General features: G+C 41.6%; 1 protein-coding gene across 1 annotated transcript in view; it reads left to right on the top strand.

Annotated features, from left to right (window-relative positions):
• The window catches only part of SAMD5 (sterile alpha motif domain containing 5), a 725,756-nt gene that overhangs the window by 355,640 nt on the left and 342,690 nt on the right, over positions 1 to 27,426 (top strand). Inside the window, exon 2 of the mRNA XM_039532959.1 lies at positions 24,979 to 25,028. Coding sequence (XP_039388893.1) covers positions 24,979 to 25,020 — 42 coding nt within the window. The 3' untranslated portion in view covers positions 25,021 to 25,028. The remainder of the gene's footprint in view (positions 1 to 24,978; positions 25,029 to 27,426) is intronic.

The raw sequence follows: 27,426 nt of genomic DNA, 5'->3' as shown, positions 1-27,426 counted from the left end.
TCCTGCCTGACTTAATAGTTGAGTACACATCTCAAAGCAAAAGTCAGCCCTTAAAGCTTTTAATATCTAAACTGTCTTTATTAAAGATATATGTTTTATTGTGAGTTTTATATTAAGTGTCCCTTTCAATCAGCTGAGCTGAGGAATAAGGGGAAAAAAGCGGTGGGTGAGATCCTAGTAATAGAATATCAGGGTTGGAAGGGACCTCATCTAGTCCAACCCCCTGCTCAAAGCAGGACCAATCCCCAGACAGATTTTTGCCCCGGATCCCTAAATGGCCCCCTCAAGGATTGAGCTCACAAAGCAGGGTTTAGTAGGCCAATGCTCAAATCACTGAGCTATCCCTCCCCTCAAGAGCCAAATTTTGGGCTTGAACCAATGACCTTGAAATTAAGAGTCTCATGCACGACCAACTGAGCTAGCCGGGCTGTGTAGTACTAACCAGGCCTGACCCTGCTTAGCTTCCAAAATCAGATGAGATCGGGCATACTCAGGGTGATATGGTCATAGTCCCATTTAGGGTGACCAGACAGCAAGTGGGAAAAATTGGGACGGGGTGAGGGGTAATAGGAGCCTTTTTAAGAACAAGACCCAAAAATCAGGACTGGTCCATTAGAATCGGGACATCTCGTCACCCTAGTCCCATTAAACTCAGAGTTTTGTCATTGACTTCAGTGGAACCTGGATTTCACCCATTGCTTTTAAAATGTTTAAAGGCTGTAAAAATGGCAAAGATTTGTGCACATGGTGTGTGTGTGTGTGTGTGTGTGTGTGATTGTGAGTGTGTGTGTGAGAGAGATCTAACTCAAACAGACCTTGAGTATCTTAATTTTCAAATCTTCATTTCCTTATTGCCCAGAAAAGACAATGTTAGATTTTCAAATGCGCTCAGCATTGGCCCAACTTTCCCATTGAAATCCATACTAAAGCTCCTCTTGACTTCAGTGGGAGCAGTTAGGCCAACAAAGAGCCCCTCACCTATTGTTAATAGTGAAAGAGGAGGACCCTTCAACTTAAAGAACATTTCTTTGTTGTGAAAGTACAAAAAAAACCCATTCCATTTAGTGCTTTAAAATGAGACTGACAATCTATGTATTAGTAAATATGTGAACTGGACTTGTTGCACTGATGACTTAAGTTATTTTGTATAGCAAATGAGGGAGAATTTATCAAGTCTCTCTCTGAAAGAGCATGCAGATCTAAAGATAATCTGGGCTCCATTCCAGTCAAACAAATAACTAGAAAATATGATGTGGTTGAAATAAAATATAGTGCTTTGCTTATTTTCTGTCATTGTTCATTAATCCTACTAAGGATGAGATTACAACTCTCTAATATTGGTGGGAGCATCCTAAATACGGAAGAAAATAAATAGCTGCTTTATTGTCAAAGTTTGATGCTATTTTGATGAGATTTCCTAATTGCACCAAGATAGAGAAAGCAAATGCTGCTGTGAAGTTTCTGGAGAGATTAATTAAAGGTTTCAAAGAACAATGCCTATGGCTGTGTGACAGGGTGTAACCTGGCCTTTGTGGCTCCCTAGAGGAGGTCCCATGGTCCTACTACACCCTGTTGCGGGAAGCAGTGAAGTGACGGGAAAGGAGCAATGAAGGTGGGTGGGTTCTTTGTACTTGCCTAGGGCAACTTCACAGAAGCAGCCAGTCAGAGCCCCACAGGCTCAGATAAATAGAGCTACAGGGCCTTAGCAAGAGAGGTCCTAGCTGGGACCAGAGGTATGAAGAAGGGTGCTGCTCTCTAGCTTGGAGATAAATTATAATCTGAAGACACTGGTGTGATGGGTTCGGTCACAGAGACCTCCTTGGGACTGTCACCTGATGTGATGAGACTACCTCTGAACCCATTTTCTCGGCCAGTTTGGGCCTCTAGAATCCTGCCTTGTTGAGCCAGACACACCCATCTGCTCCAACACAGAACCAGGGTCTGAACCATGCGCCCCAAAGCTGCAGACTTAACTGAAAACAGATTAAGAAGTACCCAGCTCCCAATGGGATCCAAACCCCAAATAAATCAGTTTTACGCTGTATAAAGCTTATAGAGGGCGGACAATTTATGAGTTTACTCTGTATAACACTGATAGAGAGATATGCACCACTGTTTTCTCCCCTAGGTATTAATTACTTACTCTGTATTAATTAATAAGCAAAAGTTATTTTATTAAGTTTAAAAGGTAGGATTTAAGTGGTTCCAAGTAATAATAGACAGAACACAATAAGTTACCAAGCAAAATTAAACAAAACACGCAAGTCTAAGCCTAATACATTAAGAAACTGATTGCAGATAAAATCTCACTCCCAGAGATGTTCCAATAAACTTCTTTCACAGACTGGACAATTTCCTAGTCTGGGTCCAGCAATCACTCACCCACCTGTAGTTACTGTTCTTTGTTCCAGTTTCTTTCAGGCATCTCTTGGGGGTGAAGAGCCCATCTCCTGAGCCAGCTGAAGACAAAATGGAGGGGCTTCCAGGGCCTTTTATATTCTCTTTCTTGTTGACAAAATCTGTGCAAAATCACAGCAACAAGATGGCGTTTGTAGCCATCTAGGCGAGTCACATGTCCATGAATAATTCAGCTTTTTGCAGGCCGACGCCATTGTTTATATATTAGTTTGAACGTTCCCAGGAAAGCTCAGATGTGGATCAGTGTCTCCCAAAATCCATTGTCAGTTAAATGTTTTTTGATAGGATTATTCTCAGTAAGTGCCCATTCTCAAGAAGCTGACCAAATACTTCACTGAGGCTACTTAGAATCAAACACATTGAGATAAAAGTACATAGCCAATATTCATAACTTCCAATACAAAAACGATACACACATAAAGACAGCATAATCATAACCAGCAAACTACAACCTTTCCATAGACACCCCACTTGACCTCCTCTGTACAAGATGTGGTGCAACCATAGGACCCTGGTTGCAACAATGATCTATATGGTCACAACCTGCCCTGAGATAGGGCTGGAGATAAAAGGGGCCTGGTAGGAAGAGACCCAGGAAGAAGCAGTGATGTACTGGAGTGAGCAGAATGTGTCTTCTGTGTAGATGGCGATAGGTAAGGTGGAATAAATCCTCAGAAGGGGACAGGCCTTATTTGGGAGTGTCATGGGGTTCAGTCACTGCTGGTGGCACCTCCTCCTAGCCATCCTGGGGATTAGCTCTGCCGGGGATTAGCTCTGCCAGGCATTGCACTCCTGTCTGGCAGTGTCTTTGCCCCTCTTGTTTCGCCCTGCAGCCCCTCTTGTTTCAGGAACTGCAGCCTCCTCTTTGTGACTTGGTCCTCCAGCTGGGTCACCATACATGTTTCCCCCTTCTGGGGTATCAGAGTCCCTCTTGGCAAATGGGCTCAGGTAGTCTTCCTGCTCATTGCCCTGCTGGTGCCTGCCACTTTGTCAGCAGCTGGTAGCGGGACCCCGGCCTGTCCTCTACTCCAGGTCCCAGCTCAGGGGCTCTCTCATCAGCAGCCAAGATTTTACCTACCCCATACCTCGCTGCTTTTCCTGTGAGCCTTTTCCTACCTTCCTGGCTTTCCCCCTTCTCTGGGTTTACCAGCTTCCCAACTGCCTCCTGTCAGGGAGTAACTGTGGACTACCCTCTAGCCCCTAATGCACTTTGCTCCTCCCAGGGAGTGACTGCAGCCCAACTCCCTGCAGCCCCCTTCTGCTTTCAGCTCCCAGGCTTTATACAGTCCACTCCTGTTCCAGCCCAGCTGGGCCTCACTTAATCAAGGCCTGCTCCCTAGCTCCGCCAGCAGGTGCAATCTGGGGAGTTAATTGGCTTTCCTGGTCATCTTAACCCCTTCCAATCCTGTGTGGGGTGGACACCCTATCACAGAGACCCTACACAAAGGCCCTGAATTTAAAGCACCCAGAGCTGGGGCTCAATACCCTACTGAGGGGGAATAGAATGCTTATTTGTTGGACTCTTAATAGCCAGGAGGGATTCATTTGGACTTTGTGACTGTGCTGGAGGGCCCTGGAAGACCCATCTAATTGCCTGGTAGCCTGCAGGAGCACCAGGGCAAGAGAAGGACTATGGTATACCCTGCCACTGGGACTGCTCTGTTACAGGCAGGGAAAAGTGGAACTGAGTATGGGGCTGAATAAACTTGGGCTCCATTGGGTGGTATTATGAAATTGACACATATGCTTGAAGTAGAAAGTAGAAGTCTGACTTTTGTGATTTGCACTTTATTATAGAAAGTTAAATGTGTGTGACTATTGTCCTCTGCTCTCAAGTGTTCTACCATGTTGTTACTTCTCCATTATTCCCAGGGCTGTGTTTAGAAAAATATTTAGAGAACGTACTTTTTGCAAAACTCCACCAGAGAGGTCCTTTGGGGCCATCTGCCTGTCCCAAGTCAAAAATCAGCAACAATAGAGTTAACAGAGACTTTTAGCCTGGAAAAGAAGGGTCTTCAACTCGAAGATGCATGGATCACCCTTCTTGCAGCCAGGAGGATTACCATCGGCACATGGGGTTGCAGAAGAGGGGTTGATAGCGGCTATACCTGGAACCAGCTAGAGCGAATGGCCCAGGATAGAAGACTATGGAGATCTGGGCATGAATGAATGAATGAATGAATGACTTTTTGCAAGAGATGTAGGACCTGCTAATTCTTTTGCAAATCACCACAGCTGGGAAGGTGGGGAGAGGAAAGTGACTTTACCACTCACAACTTAATTCATACACCCTGTAATCCAGTTATTCATTTAAAAATAGAAAAAGGGAAGGTTTGAAGTTTCAGTGCTACTGACTTACATTTTTTCTTCTCTCCTTGGCATCTGCAGCGGGGTGTTCACCCGCTCCTCCCTTAAAAGGCTTAAGACAGCCTGGGGAGAGGGCTGTTGCAGGGAAGGAAAAGCAGGGCTGATTGGGGAAAACACCCTCAGCTGTGGGCCACGCCCCAATCAGGCTGAGGCTGGTTTAGTGAGGGCACAGCTGGCCCTTATAAGAGAGCTGGGGCCAGAAGCCAGAGACAGTCTCTCTCTGCCTCTAGAGAGGGAAGGGTCTGGCTGCTTAGGAGCTCACAGGGTACCTAGAGCGAAGAAGGGATAGGGAAAGGCCAGATGAGCAGGGGAGCTCCGGGCTGGTCCTAGGCCCACAGAGGTGGTAGAGGAAGGCAGCTGGTCCAAACCCCCCTTGCCTATGATGAGTAGCTTTTACACTGCAGTCTGTCCCAGGAAGCAGGGGCTTGATGATGACTGACAGTAGCCCAGACTGAGGCGAGTTGGGGGTTCTCCAGGGAGGGGAGACCCAGATCTGTGGGGTATCACCTGGAGGGGCAGCACTCCAGATAAAAGGGCACCAGGGTCCAAGAGGGACACAGGGGCCAGCAGCAAGTGGGACACTAGTCTGCAGAAGGTGCTCTGGAGGCTGGATGAGCTAATTTCCTGAGAGACCAGCAGGAGGTGCAGGGGTGAGTCCTGCACATTTACAGCATCCATCTTGGATAGTACATGGCAGGAGGGTGGGTGAAGAGAAAGGTGGGCCCAGGAAATGGTGTGGCTTCCACCCTAAACTGAAATTACACACACACACCCAAGGCATACAATATCCTCTGACAATTATTTTGTTCTCTGTAATCTGGAACTCCCTTTTTTTAAAAACTACAATTTTCCCCATACAATCAAAGATGGTAAGCAGTACTTAACCAGGCTGGGAATTGGATTCCTGGCCATGCACCTCTTCCAACCCTATTTTCATTCCCCAACAGGTCCTTGGAAAATTCCCCAGTGGTGCCTGCTTGCCCATCTGGCTGAGTAGGCTGATCCTGGGCTTCCAGGTCCATGGTCTGATCCCATTCCTTAGACACTGCTGCATTATCACTTACTTGATCTGATCATGAGGCTGTGACAGGTTGCCCTCTAGTCCAGGATGCCACCTGATGCACTGGGGTCCCACTGAGCCTGCCCATTCTCCCTGGGCTCCTTCTCCCTGTCCTGCTGTGCCAGGCCCTCAAGCGTCTAGTGCACACAAACATAGGGATATGCCCATCTGCAGAAAGATGCGGACACTGAAATCAGATCTGGGTGGGACGAATCAGCTAGGGGATTGCCCAGCACTCGAGTGCACACTCCCTCTGGGGTGCAAACCCCAAATTGTATTGTCTTCCGCTGCACAGAGAACTGTACAGTGTAAGTCGTGAAAAACACCCCCACCCTCAATGTGGTGGAAGATATGCACTGCTTGCCCCCACCTCAGTTATGAATTTCACAAACTGGTTTAGAGAAAACAAGTTTATTAACTACAAAGGATAGATTAAGTGATTATAAGGGATAGCAACAGATTACTGAGCAAATAAAACAAACACTCAAACTTAATACATTAAAGAAAGTATCTATAAGTAGTAATTTCTCACCCTAAATGTTATTTTAAGCAGGTTGCCAAGTTTCTTGATGACAAACTGTTCTAAGCTGCAAGCAAGAATTCCAGATGTTCCTTTTACAGGGCAAACACCTTTTCCAGTCTGGGTCCAGTTCTTTCTTCCTCAGATCAGTCTTAGGTGTTTTCAGCAGTCATCTTGGGTGGCAATTCAGTGAAGAACCGACCCTGATTAACTCATTCCCCAGCCTTAAATAGGATTTACATATGGCGGGAATCCTTTGTTTCCCAGCTTGATCCTCACCCCCTACTAGTGGAAAAATATTAGCAGTCCAAGATGGAGTTCAGTGCAGGTGACATGATCACATGACCCTGCAGTGTCAAAGCATCCTCCCAGGAAGCTTCTCAGGAAGGTGGGAGATTAGTATTTTTGAAGTCCCATTGTTTTCCCTAATGGTTCATTGACTAACCAGCCAGACTGATCACATTTAGTCTGGTGGGCATTCCCTAAGTGCCAACACTTTTGTAATTGATACAGAGTTAATATTCCTAACATCAGATACAGAAATATATGCATACAAATAGGATAATCATTCAGTAAATCACAATCTTTCCAATAAAAGCAACAAAGAATCCTGTGGCACCTTATAGACTAACAGGGGCGTTTCTGCACATGCTTTTCGTGGGTGAATAAGAAGAAGAAGAAAAGCAAGAAGAAGAAGAGGTCATGCACAAGAACGCCATGTACTTCTGTTCTTGCCAACAGGATCTTTTTTTTTTTTACAGACGCTACCTCTGAATCTTTCCAATGATATCTCACATGACCCATCTTGCATAAAATATATTGTAGTTATGCCGTATTCATACCATAAGCATATTTATATGAAGAATATGGCACATAATGTCAGACCACCAGGGTTCAGGATGCTATCATGAGCAAAGGTGTGCTTTGTGCTTGGGGCTGTAGCAAGCGCCTAATCAGTCTCCTCATAGCAGGGGCACAGAGGGTGTGGTACCAGACTAGCAGTGTGCTTTGTGGTTCATCTGTTCCTGGTGTTTGATCCATTCCCTGCACGGCACACCATTCAGGTGGGTATCCACCTTCACTAGCCTTTTGGAGATGAAACTGTAGAAGTGCATATTCCTTGAGCTCTTGGTAAAAATCAAACTCCCAGGTGTACTCGCACCAGAAGTTTGCTAGTATCTTGGTATGTGCCTCTAGCTAGCTAGCAACCAGTTGGCTGCTGGGCATATTCCATTCTATGCTGAGCAGTTCAGAGATAGAGTAGGGCAGAGCACATGCAAAAATGAAAGCTAAACACAAAACTAGGGTATACAAACCTGAAGATGGTCCTCTGTGCATAGAGGGGGAGTGGTAAGTTAGCATGTAGATGGGTCAGAATGTACTGAGAATGGCCATGTGGCATTCACCACTTGAGTGCCTCCAAGCAGCTGTGTGTTGTACTGCACTTTTCTGGTTCTGGTGCCCCCTGTAAGTTGCCTACCTTAACTGGCAGATGTTCAGTGGCTCAGCCTTCTGGCCAAGTCACACAGTCAAAAATGGATCCTTTCTAGGGTAGCAAGGAATTCACCAAACTGTTGCCCTCCACAGGGTCTTCGGCCCCATCTCTGGGCCATTGAAATCCAGCCCTTTGCTCAAACTTCTAAAGGAGCCTCATCCCCTTGTTGGGGCTTAGGTCTCTTTGTCAGTGGCAGAACCTGGGCCCACCCACTGCTCCAGGTTCCAACACGGACCCTGCTTCTCCTCCACCTACTGCTTCCTTTAGTTAGTTGCTAATGCATTTCCTGGGCCTCTTCCCTTTATATTCACCCATTACCTTAAAAGTTCTCAGGTTCTCTCTCTCCCAGGGCCAGTAAATACAGCCAGTTGCACTTCTGTTGCCAGAGCAGCACACCCTTCCTTGCTCCTCTGGTCCCAACCAGGAACTGACTTGTCAAGGCCTTGCAGCTCCTTTTATCTGAGCCTGCTGGGCTCTGATTGGCTGCTTCTATGAGGCCTCTAGGCAGGCATAGGCTACGTCTACACTACCCGCGCCGGTCGGGGCGTAGCGATTCGATTTTCATGATATATATATCGTCTCTCTCTATACGCGATATATATATCTCGAACGCTTCTATTCCGTCCGTAACTCCACCGCCGCGGGCGGCGGGCGCGAGAGCGGACCGGAGAGCCGACATCGCCGTGAGGCGAGAGGGATATCGATATATAATATTATACTTCAGCTACGCACGTCGCGTTCAGCTGCGATATCTATCTGAGATTTTTTTTCCCTAGACCAGCCCCCATAGAGGACCCACCTTTGCTGCTCTTTCCTGGGGCCGGATGTAGTAGGACTGCCAGGCTTTCAGTAGCGGCCAAAGGGCCAGTAGGGGGCCACAAAGAGCCAGGTACGCCCCTCATACTGTCACCTTTGCCAACACCACACTGCAAAGTAGGCAGGTAGTGGGGCGGGGTCACACAGCTTAACCCATGCACATATCCACACTCCCCAGTCAAGCTTGCCAGCTCGGGATCTACTTTCCCTGAGGCCTGTGTTTAAGGAGCTTGAGTGTGTATGATTTGTGTGGGGTGGGGGAGGTTGCGAACCTCCATGTGCCTTGACATATGGAGAGTTTGCAGTGCAGACATACCCTAAACCACCTTTCTGTTCAACAATCTGGTGGCCACTAGGACCAAACATTCCCTGGCAAAACTTAGAGCCTCTGCTGCCTATTAATGCCAGCTTTCAAACTTATTTGTATTGCCTCAGGAGCACATGGCAGCTGGAATCAAGTCTAAGGATCTGGTGCAAATTCTCATAATTCGTGCTTCATTGGGTTTCATTTGCCATACTTTTTCTAGTGTGGAACTCAGCAGTGTTATCAGCTTTAATATATCTCTGGAATGTTACCTCTTATACTTTAATATTTGTAGCTGTCAATTCTAGCCTTGTATTTCCACAGGTTGACATTCCCATAACACCACAATGAATCGGGGGAAATCCAATGATGCTTGGGAAAAGTGTGCCCTTAGTTCTTATGTAATTAAACTGTTTTTCCCCCCACTACAAAGTACTTTATTTTGCACTCTTTTACTTTATTTCTAAATGGCATAATACCGAGAAACTTCTAAAAACAAGATCAGTCTCCTTTTTTGAAACACAGTGGGCACCTGGCAATTGGGAAACAGTGCTATGCAGCCAGGCCTTAAAAGTTTAATTCTTAAAACTGCTCTGCCTTATCAAAACCTTTCAAGAACATTTATAAACACACATTTTCTGCTTCTATCTGATTAGAAACTGCACTTCTTCGGAATCTTTTTCATAAATTACAGGCCAGAAGGGACCATTATGACAATCTAATCTGACCTCCTGTATAACACAGGCAATAGAACTTCCCCAAAATAGTTTCTAGAGAATATCTTTTAGAAAAATGTCCTGTCTTGATGTAAAAATTGTCAGTGGTGGAGAATCCACCATAATCCTTGGTAATTGTTCCAGTGGTTAATAGCTCTCACAGATAAAATTTACACCTTATTTCCAGTCTGAATTTGTCTAGCTTCAACTTCCAGCCATTGGATTGTGTTATACATTTATCTGCTAGATTGAAGAGCCTATTATTATATATGTGTTCCCCATGTAGGTATAAAGACTGGAATAAAGTTACTCTTTAACCTTCTCTTTGTTAGGATGGATAAATTGAGCTCTTTAAGTCTATCACTAGAAGGCATGTTTCTAATCCTTTAATTATTCTTGTGGCTCCTCTCTGAACCATCTCCAAATTAAAACATCCTTCTTGAACTGTGGGCACTAGAACTAGACACACTATTCCAGCTTTGGTCAAACCAGTACTAAATATAGAGGTAAAATAACTTCTGTATTCCAACTTGAGATTCCCCTGTTTATGCATCGAAGGTTAGCATTAGCTCTCTTGTTCACAGTGTCACACTGAGAACTTATGTTCAGCTGATTATCCGCCATGACCCACAAATCTTTTTCAGAGCCACTGATTCTCAGGACAGGGTCCCCCATCCTGTAAGTATGGCCTACATTCTTTGTTCCTAGCAGTACATATTTACATTTAGCTGTACTAAAATTAATATTGTTTGCTTGTTCCCCATTTACTAAGCAATCCAGATTGCTCTGAATTGGTGACCTGTCATCTTCATAGTTTTATCTGTCCTTCCAATCTGTGTGTCATCGGCAAACTCAATCAGTGATGATCTTGTTTTCTTTCTGGTTATTGATTAAAAAAGTTAAATAGTATAGGGCCAAGAACTGATCCCTGTGAGACCACACTGGAAACAGATCAGCTTGGTGACTATTCTCCAGTTACAGTTACATCTTGTTTCTTCTGAGTTCATTTATCTCTAATTCTTATTCCTGACCTGAAGTCATAACCTTTACAGCATCACAATCACTCCTACAGCAACCAGTTCCAATGTCAAAGAAGATAAATAATAAAAATATGGGGGGGTCTTGCTTCCAAAATCTTCCTCATAATAAATAGCCTATGAAGAGAAATACAGAACTGATATGTGGGTAGGCATAGAATTATAGACATAGTCCTGTTATTCATTGAATTGTTTGCAACAATGCACCACCATGAACATGCAGTCGTGAGTTTGTCTCATTACATCAAGAAGGATTTTCTTAGGGTTTCCTACTCAAGAGAATCATGTATTTAAATAATTAGTGTAATTACACTAGTTTACATAATTGGCATAAAATGTGTGGTTACAATGTATAATGATGTAAAAAGAAAATCGTATTCAAGTTGAGTGTCTTAGCAATACCAAACACACACTTTTTCAAAAGATCAAGCATTATTAAAAGCTCTCTGTCTCCCAAATATTGGTAAACTCCATCCGTCCATGGCAATAGCAACTCAACAATCCTGTTACTAATTCCGACTCCTTTGTGATGGGATGTGGGCTCACATTTTCTACAGGTTTACACACACACATTAGGGATTTGAGAGATCTGGAGTTCTATTTAGGTCTGCCTCTGACTGTGTGATCTTGGGCATGTTACTTTTCTGTGCCTTAAACATCCTATCCGTAAAACAGGAACAATAACATTTTTTATACTGAAGATTTATTGCATTACAAAAAATGATATCTAACAATTCTGAACAAAGTGTCTGGAAGAACTATTATTTTTAAAGTCACAGACTTGTGCCATAAAAAGAGTCAAATCAACAACTAGACTAATCATAGATCTATATGAAAACCAAACCTATAACGTATCATATTTTTTTCATATCTAGCCCACATAATCAGACCAAAAGGTTTTTTTAACCCAACAAAAATATTTTAATAATGAAAAAGTTAAACCTTTGGTCTCTTTTTCTTCAATATGTAGACACACCAGAGAGGAACAGCCTGAGAAACAGTCACAGCTGAAAGATTATCCAAAAAAAAAAAGAACGCAAACAAACCACCACACGCCAATCTTCTAGAGCTTTGAATGGACTGAAAAGGACTCAGACTCATCAATCAGTGATGGAATAATTTTGATTTTGTATCTTTATGGGAAAAGTACTTTGGATCTTAAGTGAGAATTAGATGCTTAACAAATCTTTCTATGCAAAATTGGCAGGTATACATTCTCTGCCTCAATTGGACAGTGAAATGGACATAATGCTACTTAACCCTTGTTAAAAAAAACTTTGAAAACTATGGATTAATATATAAATGTTAGGCCTTATTATTAAATAAAGGTGATCACAGGAAAAGTAAGATATAATATTTTTAACTTCTGTACCATGTCTTAAAGGATATTAAAGTGCTTTACAAAGATTAAAAAAATGAGCCTCAAGATAGCTCCATGAAGTATTGTAAATGGTGTGTATACACAAATGTATTTTAGCCACTACTAAATGCCAGGGTGAAATTAAAGGAAGCTGCCGTTCAACATTACACAGCAGTTTAGCATAGAGTGTACTGTACAACTGAAAGTGCAAGGAGAATGTAAGTAGGCAGTATGTAACTGCTGGGTTTGGATTTTTGCTTATCCTCTGGAATCAAATTGCTTAATTGAAAGTACTATGGGATCTTTAATGATCACATGTGGTTGACACCTGTGCTTTTCCCCAGCTATCATCCTGAGATTTCACCCCTTAATCTGCCAGAGAAACATTTTTTTAAATAAAGACTCCCAAAGAACAGAAAAGGAGCTCCTATACCCAGAAGTTCATAAACATACCTTAAGAGTTACAGGTCACTTCCAAACAGTATTCCTAAGAAGGCCTTTATGATTTGTTTCCCTATCACTTTCGCCTGTTTTCTACGTCGCCTTTGGATTAGTGAGGACTCGGGTCCTCACTTGTAGTCAAAGTAGGGAAAAGAAGCAGCGAAAAAGGTAAAAAGGGGGGATAAACGGAAATAAGAGAAGGGGAGTGAGAAATGAGAAAGGGTTTGGGGTGCTTATTATTTCAATCAAAATTGGTTTTGCAGAAGTATGAAGAGCACAAAACCCACCAAGCAAAGTGAATGATGTTGAACATGTTGCTGGTGTTCTGATGTTTGTAGTGTAGCACCAGCATTTTATTTTACTTACTCAGAGTAGTATACCTGTCAGTTTATATAACACAGCCTCTTAGATTTTCCTCTATAAAGGGTCACTGCCACATTGCGCAATACTTCTTGGAAATTAACATTGAATTAAGTTTTGCATTAACTAAATCCTGCTGTAACCAACAAAGAAACCGCAGATCACAAACAGGGCTACATATTTTTCAGAAGCTTTTGTTACCCTAAATCCCCTGTGCTCATACACATGCCCATCAGCATTCTTCTTTTGACTCGCACAGAACCTTGCTGTTAATCTGAGCCACTGTTAATCTGAGCAGTGGCTTTCATTGTGTGTCTGAGCTTGGCTGTAAAAATCATTTCTGTCTAGTTCTTTTAGGCACCACTTGATCATCACCACTGTTTCCCTCTGTTTATTTGAATTTTTTTGTCTATAATAGCCACCCTCTAGATGTATGTAAATTACTCAAAGCACTTTTTCTCATCCCTGCCAGAAAACTACTCTGTCTGTTTCCATATTGATACATCAGGCTCAAAGACTGAGTGTATATGAGTGAAAGTCTTGATCAGCTGTAGAAATCTGTTTACGGAAGCTGCTTGCTTTGAAGTTTTTGTACCAGGTTTTCTTTTCCAATCACTTTGAATTGCCCTGTGCATCAATCCTATCTTAACTGCCTATCTGAAAATTCCATATTGTGGTATTTCGTGTCATTGGTATAGCCTGTTAGTTAGCATACATATTCAGCAAGGAGACTTCATAATCCTCAATTCTTAATTTTTCAAGATTCTCAGCTACTCAATGACCTTAAGGGTCTGGGCTCTTTTTGCTGTGATAGTCAGCTCTTCCTTCCTTTCAACAAGCGATCTTCATGCTAGTCACATATAAAGAAGCAGATTAAAGATCTTTGCAGTATTTACTGTGGAATTCAATATTACCCTGCAAAACCCTAAGGGAACTTCTGCTAGTCTTTAGGTGCACATTAAGCATTAGCTCCATAAAGTGGTCCATTACCTCTGGGCAAAATTGTTACTTCTGGGCCCCCACAGTACTGAACAGGCATTTGTATTAATGGAGCACTGTGTGGTCTGTTCTGTTATGACTATCTGCCTTTCCCAGTTAACAACATAGTTTGGTGTGATTAGTGAGTGTTGCTTGAAAATGACTGTTTTTACTGAAAACAGCTGTTTACTGAGCCAACTTTCCAGCTTGTTCCTGAAATGTTTTATGTTTTTATCTCCTGTTTGCTGGACTTTCTCAGTACTGATGGTCCTCTTTTTATGTACCTTCTGGCCCCCTCAGTCTGTCTTCAGTTCTCTCACTACCCTGCCAACGCACGTCTGTCTTTTAAGTCCCGTAACCTGTTCCCTATCACATCAATCTCCTTCCTCCATCCTCTCACAGGATGCGCCATATGTTTTTCAATATACCAAGCAAATTCAATTTCCATCCCTTCTTCTCCTGGATTCATACCCCTGATTAACCTCTTAATTGCCAGCATTTTTTTTGTCCTCCTTTTGCTCTTCCTCTACCTTGCAATAACTCATAATCCTCTTACTTACTGGTCCCTGAAGTCAACATGGCAATTCTGAATATCCTTGGTTCCCTTGTGAAACTCCCACAATTGGCACGGCTACATAAACCCTATGGCAGGATATTCACTAAGATTTCCCAATTCCAGGATTCTGCTATATTGATTTTTATATTGCTTTGTGACTTACCTAGACAGATTGACAGTGTCCCTTTTAGATAGTCTCAAATAAATATATATTTAAGCTTTACTTACACCGGCTAACAGCTTTTTCCTTATCACTGTTTTTATGCCCACAGGTGTGTTATGTAAATGAACCGTGACCTTTAGTAGCAGTAGGGAACTTTTCAGGTAATAATGTACAGCATAGTTGCTACTGCTCAAACCACAGCCTGTTGTACACTTGCAGATGATTGCAGCAGTTAGCAGTTGCTATGAATTTTGAGCAGAGTAAATACCCATTATAAATTGAGGCCTCATTTGTTATTGATTGGTGAGAGTATAGCAACGACTGATGATGGAGGAAAGCAGGCTGCATGCAGCCTAGAAATGAGACAGTCAAATATTGGTACACTTTGCAAATTTCTAGCCAGGAAATATAGTCGTGGTTTTACAATGCTGGCATATAGCATGTACCTACAGTATTGATAGCAGTATTTGGAATGATGTGTTGGTGCTGGGTAACTGGGCTCTGGGTATGCACTGTTAAATACATCTTTTAACTTATTCCTTTAGTGAAAAAGACACTTTGGACAAAAAGGCATTTACTGGCTTTGTACGTGCATGCGCCACACGCAACTGTTAGTGGGGTAAAAAGAAAGCCATGCGAAAGCTTGGCTGTCTGGTAAGATAACATTAGCATCTGCTGCCCAATTAATATGTCATCAGTTTTGTTGGCTTGCAGTGATTACTATGAAGAATCCTCATTTGCCCAGATGTCTTGTCTCTGATTCCCAGACCACTCTGTGATCACCTCTGTTTTGTGATTCCCTGAGTTCCTTTTTGGTGGTTTGCTGCCCTCTGTAAGTCTGTCTACACTTAGGGTTGCATGTCGAGTACAGACACTGCATGTCCAGCTCGCTTGGCTATAAACAGCAGTGTAGATGGTAAAGTGCTGCTTAGGCAATTAGATTGGAAACATGCCAGAACTTTAAGGTACAAACCCTGCATAGCTCTGCATATGTTCAAGCAGTGCCTTCCATGTCTACATTGCTATTTTTAACAGTGTAGTGTCCTGCTGCCGGAGTCTTTCCCCGCTGCAGGGAAAGGCTCTGGCAGGAGAGGAGGGAGCGGGGAAAGGTCTTGGCAGCTCCTTGCTGCTGAAGCCTTTCCTTACTGCTTCACCCCTACCAGACCCTTTCACTACTGCATGTAGCTACAGATCTCAGTATTGATGCAGCCTGCTTTGCATTCAGTGTGTAGCGACACATACCCTATGTACCACTGCAAGTGTAGAGAAGGCGACTGAGTGAGGGTGAAGAGAGCGAGCGACAGAGGGAGGGAGGATGGAGTGGCCTCAGAGGAGAGGTGGGGCAGAAGCGGGGCAAGCGTGTTCGGTGTTGTGCGGGTAAAAAATTGGCAACCCTACTGGCAGTGAGTAGACTCTGCTACAACTAGCTATCCAGCACTAGCAATGAGCTTTTACAGGAAACCACAAAGTTGCGTAGAACAAATATGCAAAAATATTGCAGGATTGCTCTCCCTGCCACTGATAATTGATGTGCATGTATGGGTACAAGTTCAATATATTCTATAATTTATCAATATATAGCACTTGTGAGCATATGGATATATGCAGCCAGTTATATCAAGATACTAGTGCACCTGGAGCTCATGTAGGGTACATTCAAGAAATTACTGAATGCCCATAATTCTGATTTTTATAATCTTGGTAAAAATGTGTTTATTTAAAATTTTCACTAAACCAAAGAGGTTTCTGAAAGACCGACTGTGTTCAGCAAAGACAACGTCTTATGGCTGATATATTTATTTTATTTCTTGCAACCATCAAAGCATTTTACATAGTGAGAAATTTTATACAGAAAAGGATTCATACAATTCACCCAACACTGAAATGCACCCACTACTGGGATGAAACAATGTAGTAAGGCTGAATAATGGTGGAAAACAAGACATTTGACCTCTGTGCCATATTTTAAGCAAAGGCTATATTGTTTGCCATAGGAGAAATCTGAAAATATACAGGAGTTAGCATATCCTTAGCCATAAGTAAGCAGTTTTCCCATTTTACAGATTGGGGAACAGGGATTTGCCTGGGAGACCCTATGTTCTAGTGGATTATGCAGTGTATCTACTGGGCAGGAGAGAGACATGGATTCTAATCTGTTGCTTTATAGTATGGTTTAGACCAGTGGTTTTCAAACTTTTTTTCTTCCAGTTTAAGAAAATTGTTGATGCCCAGGACCCAACGAAGCTGGGGATGATTGGTTTGGGGTGGGGGAGGGGCTCAGGACTGGAGAAGAGGGTTGGGGTGCAGGGGTGAGGCCTGTGGGGTGGGGCTCTGGGCTGGGGCTGGGGGTGCAGCTCTGGGGTGGGGCCAGGATGAGGGGTTTGAGGTGCAGGAGGGGCTCCTGGTTTGGGGGGGACTCAGGGCTGGGGCAGGGGGTTGGGGTATGAGAGGGGGTCAGGGCTCTGGACTGGGGGTATAGGCTCTGGGCTGGGGCTAGGGATGAGGCGTTTGGGGTGCAGAAAGGGGTTCCAGGTTTGGAGGGGGGCTCAGGGCTGGGCCAGGGAATTGGGGCATGGGGTTGGGACACGGACTTACCTCCAGTGCCTCCCAGTCAGCGGTTCAGCCAGAGTGCAGAGGCAGGCTTCCCACCTGTCCTGGCACCATGGCCCATGCTGCACCCCGGAAGCAGACAGCAACAGGTCCAGCTCCTAGGTAGAGGCATGCAAGAACACGTAGGCACTGCCCCTCCCCCCAGCTCCAATTGGCCATTTTCTGGCCAATGGGAGTGCAGAGCTGGTGCTTGGGGTGGGGGCAACGCCCCTTGCCTAGAAGCCGGACCTGCTGCTGGCCACTTTCAGGGCACAGTGCAGTGTTGGAAAAGGTAGTTACTAGCCTGCCTCAGCTGGGCAGCACCGCCAACGGGACTTTTAACATCCCAGTCGGCGGTGCTGACCAGAGCAAAGGCGACTCAGTGTCTGACATACCGCGACCCAGTACTGGCTGTGCAGGATCACTTACAGACTGTATTTTTGGAGAGCACAGCGTGGCCTTACCCACATAGTAACTACTTTATTTTAAATCCGCCACACTAACAAGACATTAGAAGTTGTACAGACATTATCTGTACCTCCTGATGAGATTTTGCTATTGGATGATCATGGAGGTGGGAGAGGGAGACTCTCTTGGCATGGGGCGATAGAATCCACCAATCAGTTCTGCTGTAATTAATGTAGAATTTAAAGCAGAAAATCCGAACGGTCAATATGTTCAATAACTCATGCTGAGATCTGTGTCCCAATAATGCTTATCTTTCTATGGGGCATAGTTAACATCTTCAGTAGTCTGTAAATTATTACAGAAATTACAAATTTGCTAGAAAATCAATACAGCTAATTGTAAATTAATAAATTTCTAAGTGTGAAGGAGCATATAATAACCTAGATGGGTTCTTGAAAGAAAATGCCATTCCTGGTATCAGGGGGTTGAGAGCCTCCAACTGTTTTATGTGACATCTTCAAGTGTAAACACATTTCTTTTTCTTTCCCTGACTGACTTAGTCTGCCACTGCAGCGAACAACATTTCCATTAGCCTCCTACTGTTAAATCATGGAGTAACTATCATCAGAAAAACATCCAACATGCAAACAAACTAATAGAGCAGCAATTGTTGTCATCATCTATCTCCATCTTGCAGGCACTTTTGCAGGTTCCATCAGAGTTTGTGCAGCCCCTAATTCTACCTTAAACTGGATCTAATGAGGTGGAAGAAAAATAGGATGATTACGGTGTGCACTGATGGCTTACGGAAGTTTTTGAGCGTACTGGCCAGAAGAGAGAATTTTTTATCTGGTTGATTTTTTTTATATATATCGTGTTTCACATCAAGCCAGTGGCCTATATACCAATCCCTAGAATATACATTTAAATTTTGGAAAATAGTTTGACATTTTCTGAATATTTGAATTTTTATTAAAAATAAAATTTGAACTAAAATACTTTGTTTTGCTCTCCTATTTTTCTGTTCTAGACCATACGGAGATTCTGCTGTGCTTAGCTACATTACAAGCTGTAGAACAGAAGCAAAGCTAGGCAATGTTTATCTTGCCTTATTTAAAGCTTGCACAATTTGGGTTCAGCTATACTTATGGATTGAGACAAACTGAATTCAGACTTAGAAAAAACCCAGCTTCTGCTGATTTAAGGTCTTTGTGTAGGTTTAAGCATAAAATTAAATTGAATCCTAAGCATATGCCTAAAGTTAAGCTTGTGCTTAAATTGTTAGCTGAATAGCGATGTACTGTTGAACTGGGACCTACAGGAGTCTCTCTTTCTTTTTTGAGACTGAAGACTGGAAACTTGGTACAAAGTCTCACCTTTGGCCAATATCCCTCCGTGACTGGCACCTACTAGATCTAATAAAAGTTCACAGTGGTTCTGTTGGTGCGTCAGAGATTAGTACCTTGACCATTTCAAATCACATTGTTGTACATTCTGTCAACACAGAGGCATCATTTTATATTCGCTAATATAATTGGTGTAAATCATCTCATCTGATTTTGAGACAGAGTGACAAAAAATGTTTCCAGTGACATTATTGCTGCCAGTCTGTTCTTCATGATAAGGGATGGTGTTTCTTTAAGCAGTAGTTGTACTGTGCATTATCTTTACTATGCAAAGACCCAGGGTAGTGAGTAGAATGCTTGTGTATGCTACTTTATGGGACTTTGCATGTTAAATATGTTCAGTAATAAGACATATCTTATACAGAATTACCATGCAGTCAGAGTAGTACTTGGTGTGTCCTATTTGATGAGACATGTGGTATCTTCCTTTTGCAAAACCCTACTTAATGCATGACACTCTTGCAGTTGATATCACTAGGATTTTGCATAAGAATGAATAGTGATATGCCATTATAAGAATAATATGAATCCTAATTCATCCAGTGGGTAAGAATATTATAGTTCAAGCGGATTGGGTATTTGCTTAACTCTGTATTACTTATAGTACTTATTATTTTTGTGTGTCTTATTGTGATATAGCCTGTGATGTTGACTGTGTGTGGTCCCTATCTACTGGCACTGGTGGAAGCTAAATGGGGAAGGGTCTATTTTGGGTTATATTTTTAGAAGGATCAGTTAGCCACTTTCTAATCTATTTGTATATCACGCTGTTTCTGTATCATTCTAGTCTCTCGGTCAACTGTAGCAAACAAGTCAAATGCCTTATAGAAGTCTAAGTTTGCTACATCAACGCTATTACCTTTATCAACCAAACTTGTAATCTCATTAAAAATCTCAAGTAGTTTAACAGGATATATTTTTCATAAATCCATGTTGCTTGGAATTAATTACCCTCTTGAATTCTTTATTAAGACAGTCCCACAGCTGTTTGATTATTTTGCGGAATTGATACAAGACCAGTGCACCTATAGCTAACCAGTTCATCTCATTTACACTTTTTAAATATTGACACAACATGAGCATTCTTCTCATCCTCTGGAACTTCCCCCTTGTTCCAAGACTTTATTAAAAATCTACAGTTCAAATTGCTCCATGCCCAGTTCTTTTAAAATTCTTGGATGCAAATTATCCAGACCAATGTCTTGAATTAGTGTTGTAATGGAAAATATGTTATCGTAATTCAGAGAAGAAATATTTATTGAACACATCTGCCTTTTTTCATTATTATTGATAGTTCTACCATTTCTATCTAGTAACTGACCAATACTAATGTTAGAATTCCTTTTGTTCCTCATATATTTTTTAAAAACCCCAAATTAAAAAAAATGGTATCATCTGTAATTCTGCTGGCCATAGATTTAATCTTGACATTTTCTTTCACTATCAGTTTCCTACTGTTCCTAATTGCTTTCATCTTCTTTTTTATATCTGTTTTATTTATTTAAACACCCACACACATGGAGAAAGAGAGAGAGAGAGAGCAGTATAGCCTTCTCTCTCAATAGTGGAATTATTTTTTTGGGACTCTAGTAAAATATTCTTAAATAGTTCCCAGTTATCATTCACATTTTTCTGTTTAAATTCTCTTTCACCTCAGGTAGGACTTACCAAGTGAATGAGATAGATGAGTGATTGTTGTGCTTCTGCTCTGTGACTCATATTCAACCATAATTTTGGTAAAGTTTCTCACAATTTTCACAAGTTCTCAAAATTTGAAAGTCACTGGTACTTGGGCACCTAAATCAGTTTATGCTTTTGAAAAATTTAACCTTGATGAAAATACCCAATGTAACTCTTTGATACTTCAATACTAACAAGAACAAATGCTAGAACTGAAAAATAAGCAAGAACTTCTTGTTGTTTTATGTTTAGAGATGCCCAGACCAGTATTAGACAAAAGGCCATCTTATCAATTCTGCACAAATGCCATGGTTTGACCTCTTTTTTGTGCCACATCAAGCTTGGACATGTCTATGAAAATTTCTATAGAAATGTCCACTGGAGGAAATAAAAAATGGATGACTTGAAAAGGAGTGTGGAGCAGGAGAAAATGCAAAATGAGAGACACTGTCACAGCAAGTAGAAAAATCTGCAAAATGGGTAAATATTGTAGGAATCCAAATCATTCAAATCAGCTCTGAGCAAGGAGTGGTGCATCAGTTGTACCAACACAGGAAACAGCCCCAGGAGACATTGTGTCTGAGGGTATGTCTACACTGCCATTAGAAAACCTGCAACACCAAGTCTCAGATCCCGGTTCAGTTGACTTGGACTCAGACCTCAGAGCTAAAAATAGCAATGTAGATGCTCGGGCTAGGGCTGGGCTTAGAGACCCTCCCCAATTGCAGGATCTCAGATCCTGGTATTCAGATGAACAAGAACATCAATACTGTAATTTTATAGCCCTACAAACTTAAGTCAGCTGACCCGAGCCAGCCTTGGCCATGCTGCAGGTCTTTAATTGCAGTGTCAATGTACCCTGAATCACAATTCCTCCCCTGCTTCCTGGGATGGTCATTCCTGAAACTACCAGTCCCACACCTGTTTTGGCCAACAAGTAACGGGGGGAAGTGGGAGGAAAGTTGAGCCGAGGCTCTGCCCATCCGTTTAGGGGAGATGGGGAAGGGGCTTGGAGTACTGCTTACTTCTGTGCCCTGGACTCAAGACTCCAGGTGGCCCACACAGGGACTTAGGAGAACTCCTATTCCCCCTTAGTTGTACTTAATTTAAGAACAGGCACAGAAAAGGGGTGTGTATATGTAGGGAAGGGAATGGGACGAAGAGGATAACACACATTCTTTATGTTTAACTTGCTAGTTCCAAAATCATATATATTTGTAATAAACATAGGTGAGTCCCTCACCTCAGGTTTCTGGAATTTTGGTCCCACACCTGACCAGTTTCTTTTCCTGATGACTGGCAGTGCTGATAGTACCTATGCACTGCTTCCAAAATACCTTCACATGCATGAAGGCGCTATCAGATCTGGTGGTCTCACTTGCTAGAGTATTGTACTGCCATCCACACCATCATACCGTATCATATTCATTTGGAATACTGTAGTTCAATTGCTTGCCATTCTCATCTGTGAGAATCGCAGAGACCATGTGATATTGTGGGTATTTCAACCATTCTCCTAAAATAAATTCTAGCATAGACTTTCCTACAGGGAAATATCTGCAACTGTTCTTTTTTTTTTTTTTTAATTTATCTAGCCTTTTGCCCTTGCTAGGAGAGTTTCTCTTGTGTTCCTTTAAGTTGGCAATGTACAGATGATGACTTCAAAAGTGTTAACAGCAAGATGTACATATTTATGGTCAGACTTGCTGTTAAGCTTATAGAAACCCCCAATATCCACTTATCAGAGAGGTAGCCGTGTTAGTCTGGATCTGTAAAAGCAGCAAAGAGTCTTGTGGCACCTTATAGACTAACAGACGTTTGGGAGCATGAGCTTTCGTGGGTGAATACCCACTTCGTCGGATATTCACCCACGAAAGCTCATGCTCCCAAACGTCTGTTAGTCTATAAGGTGCCACAAGACTCTTTGCTGCTTTTACAATATCCACTTGTTGTTATTACTACAGGGGAAAATTGTCCAGGGAGCTTTACAAAGACAATACTGTACATATCTGGCACATATGAAAGCAGAATGCTGCTGTGTTGTGGTTTCGAGGGAAGAGATTTTGTAAGCTTCATAATGAAGTACTTTATTTCAAATGTGCAAACAGATATTTGAAAAATGGGATGTCCCTTCAGATAGGTAAAGCTTTTTTCTTTTAAGATTGTTTTATTTTAAAAACAAAACCTTCCTAAAGGACCTAGGAAATGTAATGCTTGAGGTGATCTGAAGGAGGGAATATATGGCTATGGAAGTAGAGTCATCCATGAATCATAGTAGAGCTGCAAGCTAAATAATAATTCTTAGTAATTCAAGGGATGGCTAAATCATTATAGCAGTTCCTTTGTAAAGTTAAGCATGCAGAGTCAGGACTTAAACATGCATAACTCTTAAATCCTTGGTTTGGTTATTTAACTTGTGGCCATTTAACAGTCCTTATTTCCATCTTTTCTGCATAGATAGGATGAGGGTACAAGTAAAAGGGATGTTTGATAATGGGCCATTAGGCCTGGATTGGTATTAATTAAATTACTGAATTAAGTGCAGTGCTCAGGTCCTCTCTAGGTTATGGACACTCCAGCTATCTAAATGTGAATAGTAAGTAGTTTACGCTCAAAATTTTATGCAACAGAGAGGCAAGTCTGTCTGGAACACTTATACATTCACAGGTTTGAGGGTTTTTTTGCATTATACAAAGCATCCACCAATCTAATTGTGTTATTTTATAACCGCTCTTACCCATGCTGAGTTCAAATAGTTATTGAGGGAATTAAAGCACACTTCCATTGTAAAACCTCTGTTTTTATATACACAATGCACCAGCATTGATCTGTACGTTTCATGCCTAAAAGTTCCCTGTGGAAGAGCAGTTAACTGTGGATGTTCAAAACTAGTAACCCCAGTCTGTTAAGGGACTAGCTAGTGGGAGCTCTAATCATGCTGGTGTGTGGGGAGACATGTTAATCTCTTGCTCGCTCTCTGGCTTTTTTAGAGAAAGAAACCAGTGTTATACTGTGAGATGTATCATTGTAGCTTCTAACTGTATGCCTTTTATGTCTCAAAAGAATGTGAATATTTTTGTTACTTTTTAAAAATGATTCAGGACATTTTAGAAAGTATATTCCAGAAGGGCATATCTGCATGCATGCTATTTAAAACGGTTCTGGGAGATGGAGGTTTATTATAAAGAATCCTATAAATATACTCTAGGAAATCCTTTGTTTCTATTCAATGGGCTTTCAAAGTTCCTTATTGAAATGCAGAGCTTTTTTCTTTTCAAAAATTAGATCAAACATTTCCTATGATGGCTAAATTAGGCACCGTTCATTAAAGATCAATCAGCTGTAAATGAGGGGCTTTGGTCTGATTTTTTTTTTAAAATATGTCCTTGTACATTATCTATTTCCTGTGACTATCCTAAGTGGTGCAACAGTTGTACAGTATTCCAAAGCTAAACTGTATTCTGAGAGCACATACTAACTACTAGAAAGGGATTTACAACAGCTGAAGATGCATTTTTCAGAAGACAAAATGTTTAATTTTCTGAAAAATCCCATCCACATGCCAGTAATTTTTAAAAACTATTTTACTTAAATTTCCATTAAGTTGATTTGTGTTTTCCTTCATACCGTTTCTGGTTCCAAAGGTATTATACAGCAGAAGACTTCATTTTCCTGCGTTGTCAATAAGATACCTCTGAACCCTACATTAATTGAAAAGATAGATGTATAATACATTCAATACAGCAACAACACTGTAAATTTCAGTAAAATTCCACTTTCATTTGCACTCAAGCAGCACCACCAAAATGAGCAAATAATTTGAAATCAATAGAACTACGTCAGTTGTAACTGCAGACTGAATTTGGCCCTATTTGATTATTCTTTGCACTGGCCCCTAAATAGCTGTGAATTAGGTTGAGGAGGAAACAGAAAAATGTTCTCAGGTGGCCAGTGTGGAGGAATTATGAATAATGGTCAGCTCAAACGTCGTTCGGAGAGCACCTTTTTCCTTTGTTTCTGTTTTTTGTTTTCTCCCTTGAATTTTTATTTCCCTTCCACACACAGCTTGTAACCCATTGTGAATTAAGAGCACCTCCTGTTGGGAGAGCTGGTTAAAACTGTGAGGGTGTCATTACTACTAGTGCAGGCTATATGTGCCTTATTACCTCACCCTGAAAAACATCTGAGTGTTTCTTGTCAAGTTAAAAATCAAACGAATCCCCAAACTCCAGTGCCACATTTATTTGTTTGGAAGAACAGCTGCTCAAGAGCTACCTTTAATTTTGTTTGTTTTTATTTTCTAGGTAAGTGGAAGCTTTCTCTTCATTGCTAGTGGGAGTGCTTGATTCTGGTGGTAAGTGCTCTTCATGGAATGATTATACTGATCTACTATACATAAATTCATCATTTCTGGGAAAACAAGCAAACTGCAGGCTAAGTTTTTAAACCATGTCATATTGAGCCTGTTTGTGCACGTTAGTGTCATGGCATTTTTTTGGTCACTTCATGGAATTCTGCACGCGAACACATTCTCTTGTGATCAGATTTGAGTTTCTTTTGAGTGTAGAAGAAAACTTGCTCTCTATAAATCCTGTTTAGTTATATGAAAGAAAAACCTTTTATAGTGAGCTCTCTGTGTGTGGAACCCTGCACACAGTTATCCCCACTGATTTCATTGGCAATCTTGGCAACTGTGGTTCGGTGTTGGCTAAAATCATGTTTCCTTTAATCTTCTATTGCTGATGTTTGTTTGCTGTAGTTTAGTTATGTTTCAATGTCTGTCATAAGGAATTTGTCCTTTAGAAATCTTATGTTTTATTACAATATACATCCATTATAAATATCATACTCCTACATTAAGTGAATATTGCACATTATTTTGCAGTAGCAGATTGCTATTCATTAGTGCCTCTGCTTGTTTTTGCTCTGTATATTTAACAACTGTGGCTTTGTTACAAGGTCAGCCACCTCTCATGTGCTCCCCTCCCGCCCCATGGCTAGAAGTCACTCTGTGGTACCCTGCCATAGTTTTCCCCCTCTTCAGGGCACAAAGGCTTCTCTCACAACCTCAGCCTAGGTCTGGTTTAATAACAAGCTGTTCACAACAATTCTCAGGGTCCCAAAATAAAGTCCATCACCACAATTCAAAAGTTTGTATTTAGTTCTGGCACCTTTAGTCACAACTGGAGCTCTTCTTATCTCCCAATCTGTTCTCACAGCCAGACTCCCCAACTCTTCCTAGCTGGAGCACAGCCTTCTAGCTCTGGCATTTAGGCTCACACCCACTCATGGTCTTCCACAGGTGTCTCCTGTTCACTGGTTCCTGACCTCCAAACATCCCTGCTATCAGAATCTTCCTGCAAGCGCCTTTCTCATTTCCTGAGCTTCCCCACTCTTCCTGCTAGACTTAATGGGGAGACCACCTGATCTTTTTCGGGTGTGGCTCATTCAGTTATCAGGGATGACTAGCCTTCCAGCCTTTAAGAGGCAAGCCACCCTGTTACAGGCTTACTACATCAATTAAATGCTGTGCCTGGAAGGAGAAGAAATAATAAACACTAGGGCTGTCAAACAATTAAAATAATCACAATTAAACAAATAGAATACCACTTTAAATTTATTATAAATATTTTGGATGTTTTTTCTATATTTCCAGTTATAACACACAACAAAGTGCACAATGCTCACTTTAAAGTATTTTAATACGAATATTTGCACTGTAAAAATGATAAAATAAATAGTATTTTTCAATTCACCTCATACAAATACGATCTCTATTGTGAAAGTGCAACTTATAAATGTAAAATTATTTTTTACATAACTGCACTCAAAAACAAAACAAAACAAAGTAAAACCTTCTGTGTTGTAGTTGAAATCAATATATTTGAAAATGAAAAACATCCAAAATATTTATAATACATTTAAATTCTATTATTGTTTAACACTGTGATTGAAACTGCGATTAATCACAACCATTTTTTAATTCTAATTTGTTCTGCATTAATCACATGCATTAACTGTGATTGACAGCCCTAATAAGCACCTAATAGTGAGTTCTTAACATAAAAATAAGTGATTTTGGAATTTGCTTTATGTGCACTAAAGACTTGTGTTTATATTTTGGATTAAAGCCAGAAGTATTTATGACAAAGGTGTTGCTTAGTGGGCTTATTTGGCATCTGTGAGCTTTGCTTTGGGGTTTGTTTGCACTGGTAGGAAGGAGAGGGAGATTGTGCAAGTACTGTATAACTAATATGGTTCAAACCTTTAGTGTAGACTTGACACCCTGATGCAAAAATGACTTTTAACAGCAAAGGTCTCCCTGCTCTCAGATATCAAAGATTGAGTTTGAAATTGGTAGAAGTCTCAAAGGTGCAGGTCACCTCTTACCCCATTGTGATATGTCTATACTAGGGGTTTGGATGACTCCAGCTACATTGGTGTAGCTAAAATCTGTGCAAAAAATCAGTGTATATAAGCCATTAGATTTCTTAAAGTCTAGATGTACCGTATATACTCATTCATTAGCCCGTTTGTTTATAAGCCGACCCACCACGATGCATAGGTAAGAATGGCAAAAACTGTATGACCCTTTCATAAGCCAACCCTATATTTCAGGGGTTGGCAAACTTTGGCTCCCGGCCTGTCAGGATGAGCTGCTAGCAGGCCAGGACGTTTTGTTTACCTGGAGTGTTTACAGACACAGAGCCCCTGAACTCCCAGTAGCGCGGTTCGTCATTCCCACCCAATGG

Source organism: Mauremys reevesii, linkage group 3 (genome assembly GCF_016161935.1).
Source record: "Mauremys reevesii isolate NIE-2019 linkage group 3, ASM1616193v1, whole genome shotgun sequence".
NCBI lineage: Eukaryota > Metazoa > Chordata > Testudines > Geoemydidae > Mauremys > Mauremys reevesii.
Note: the sequence above shows the minus strand (reverse complement) of the source record. Positions and strands in the feature narration are given on the sequence as shown.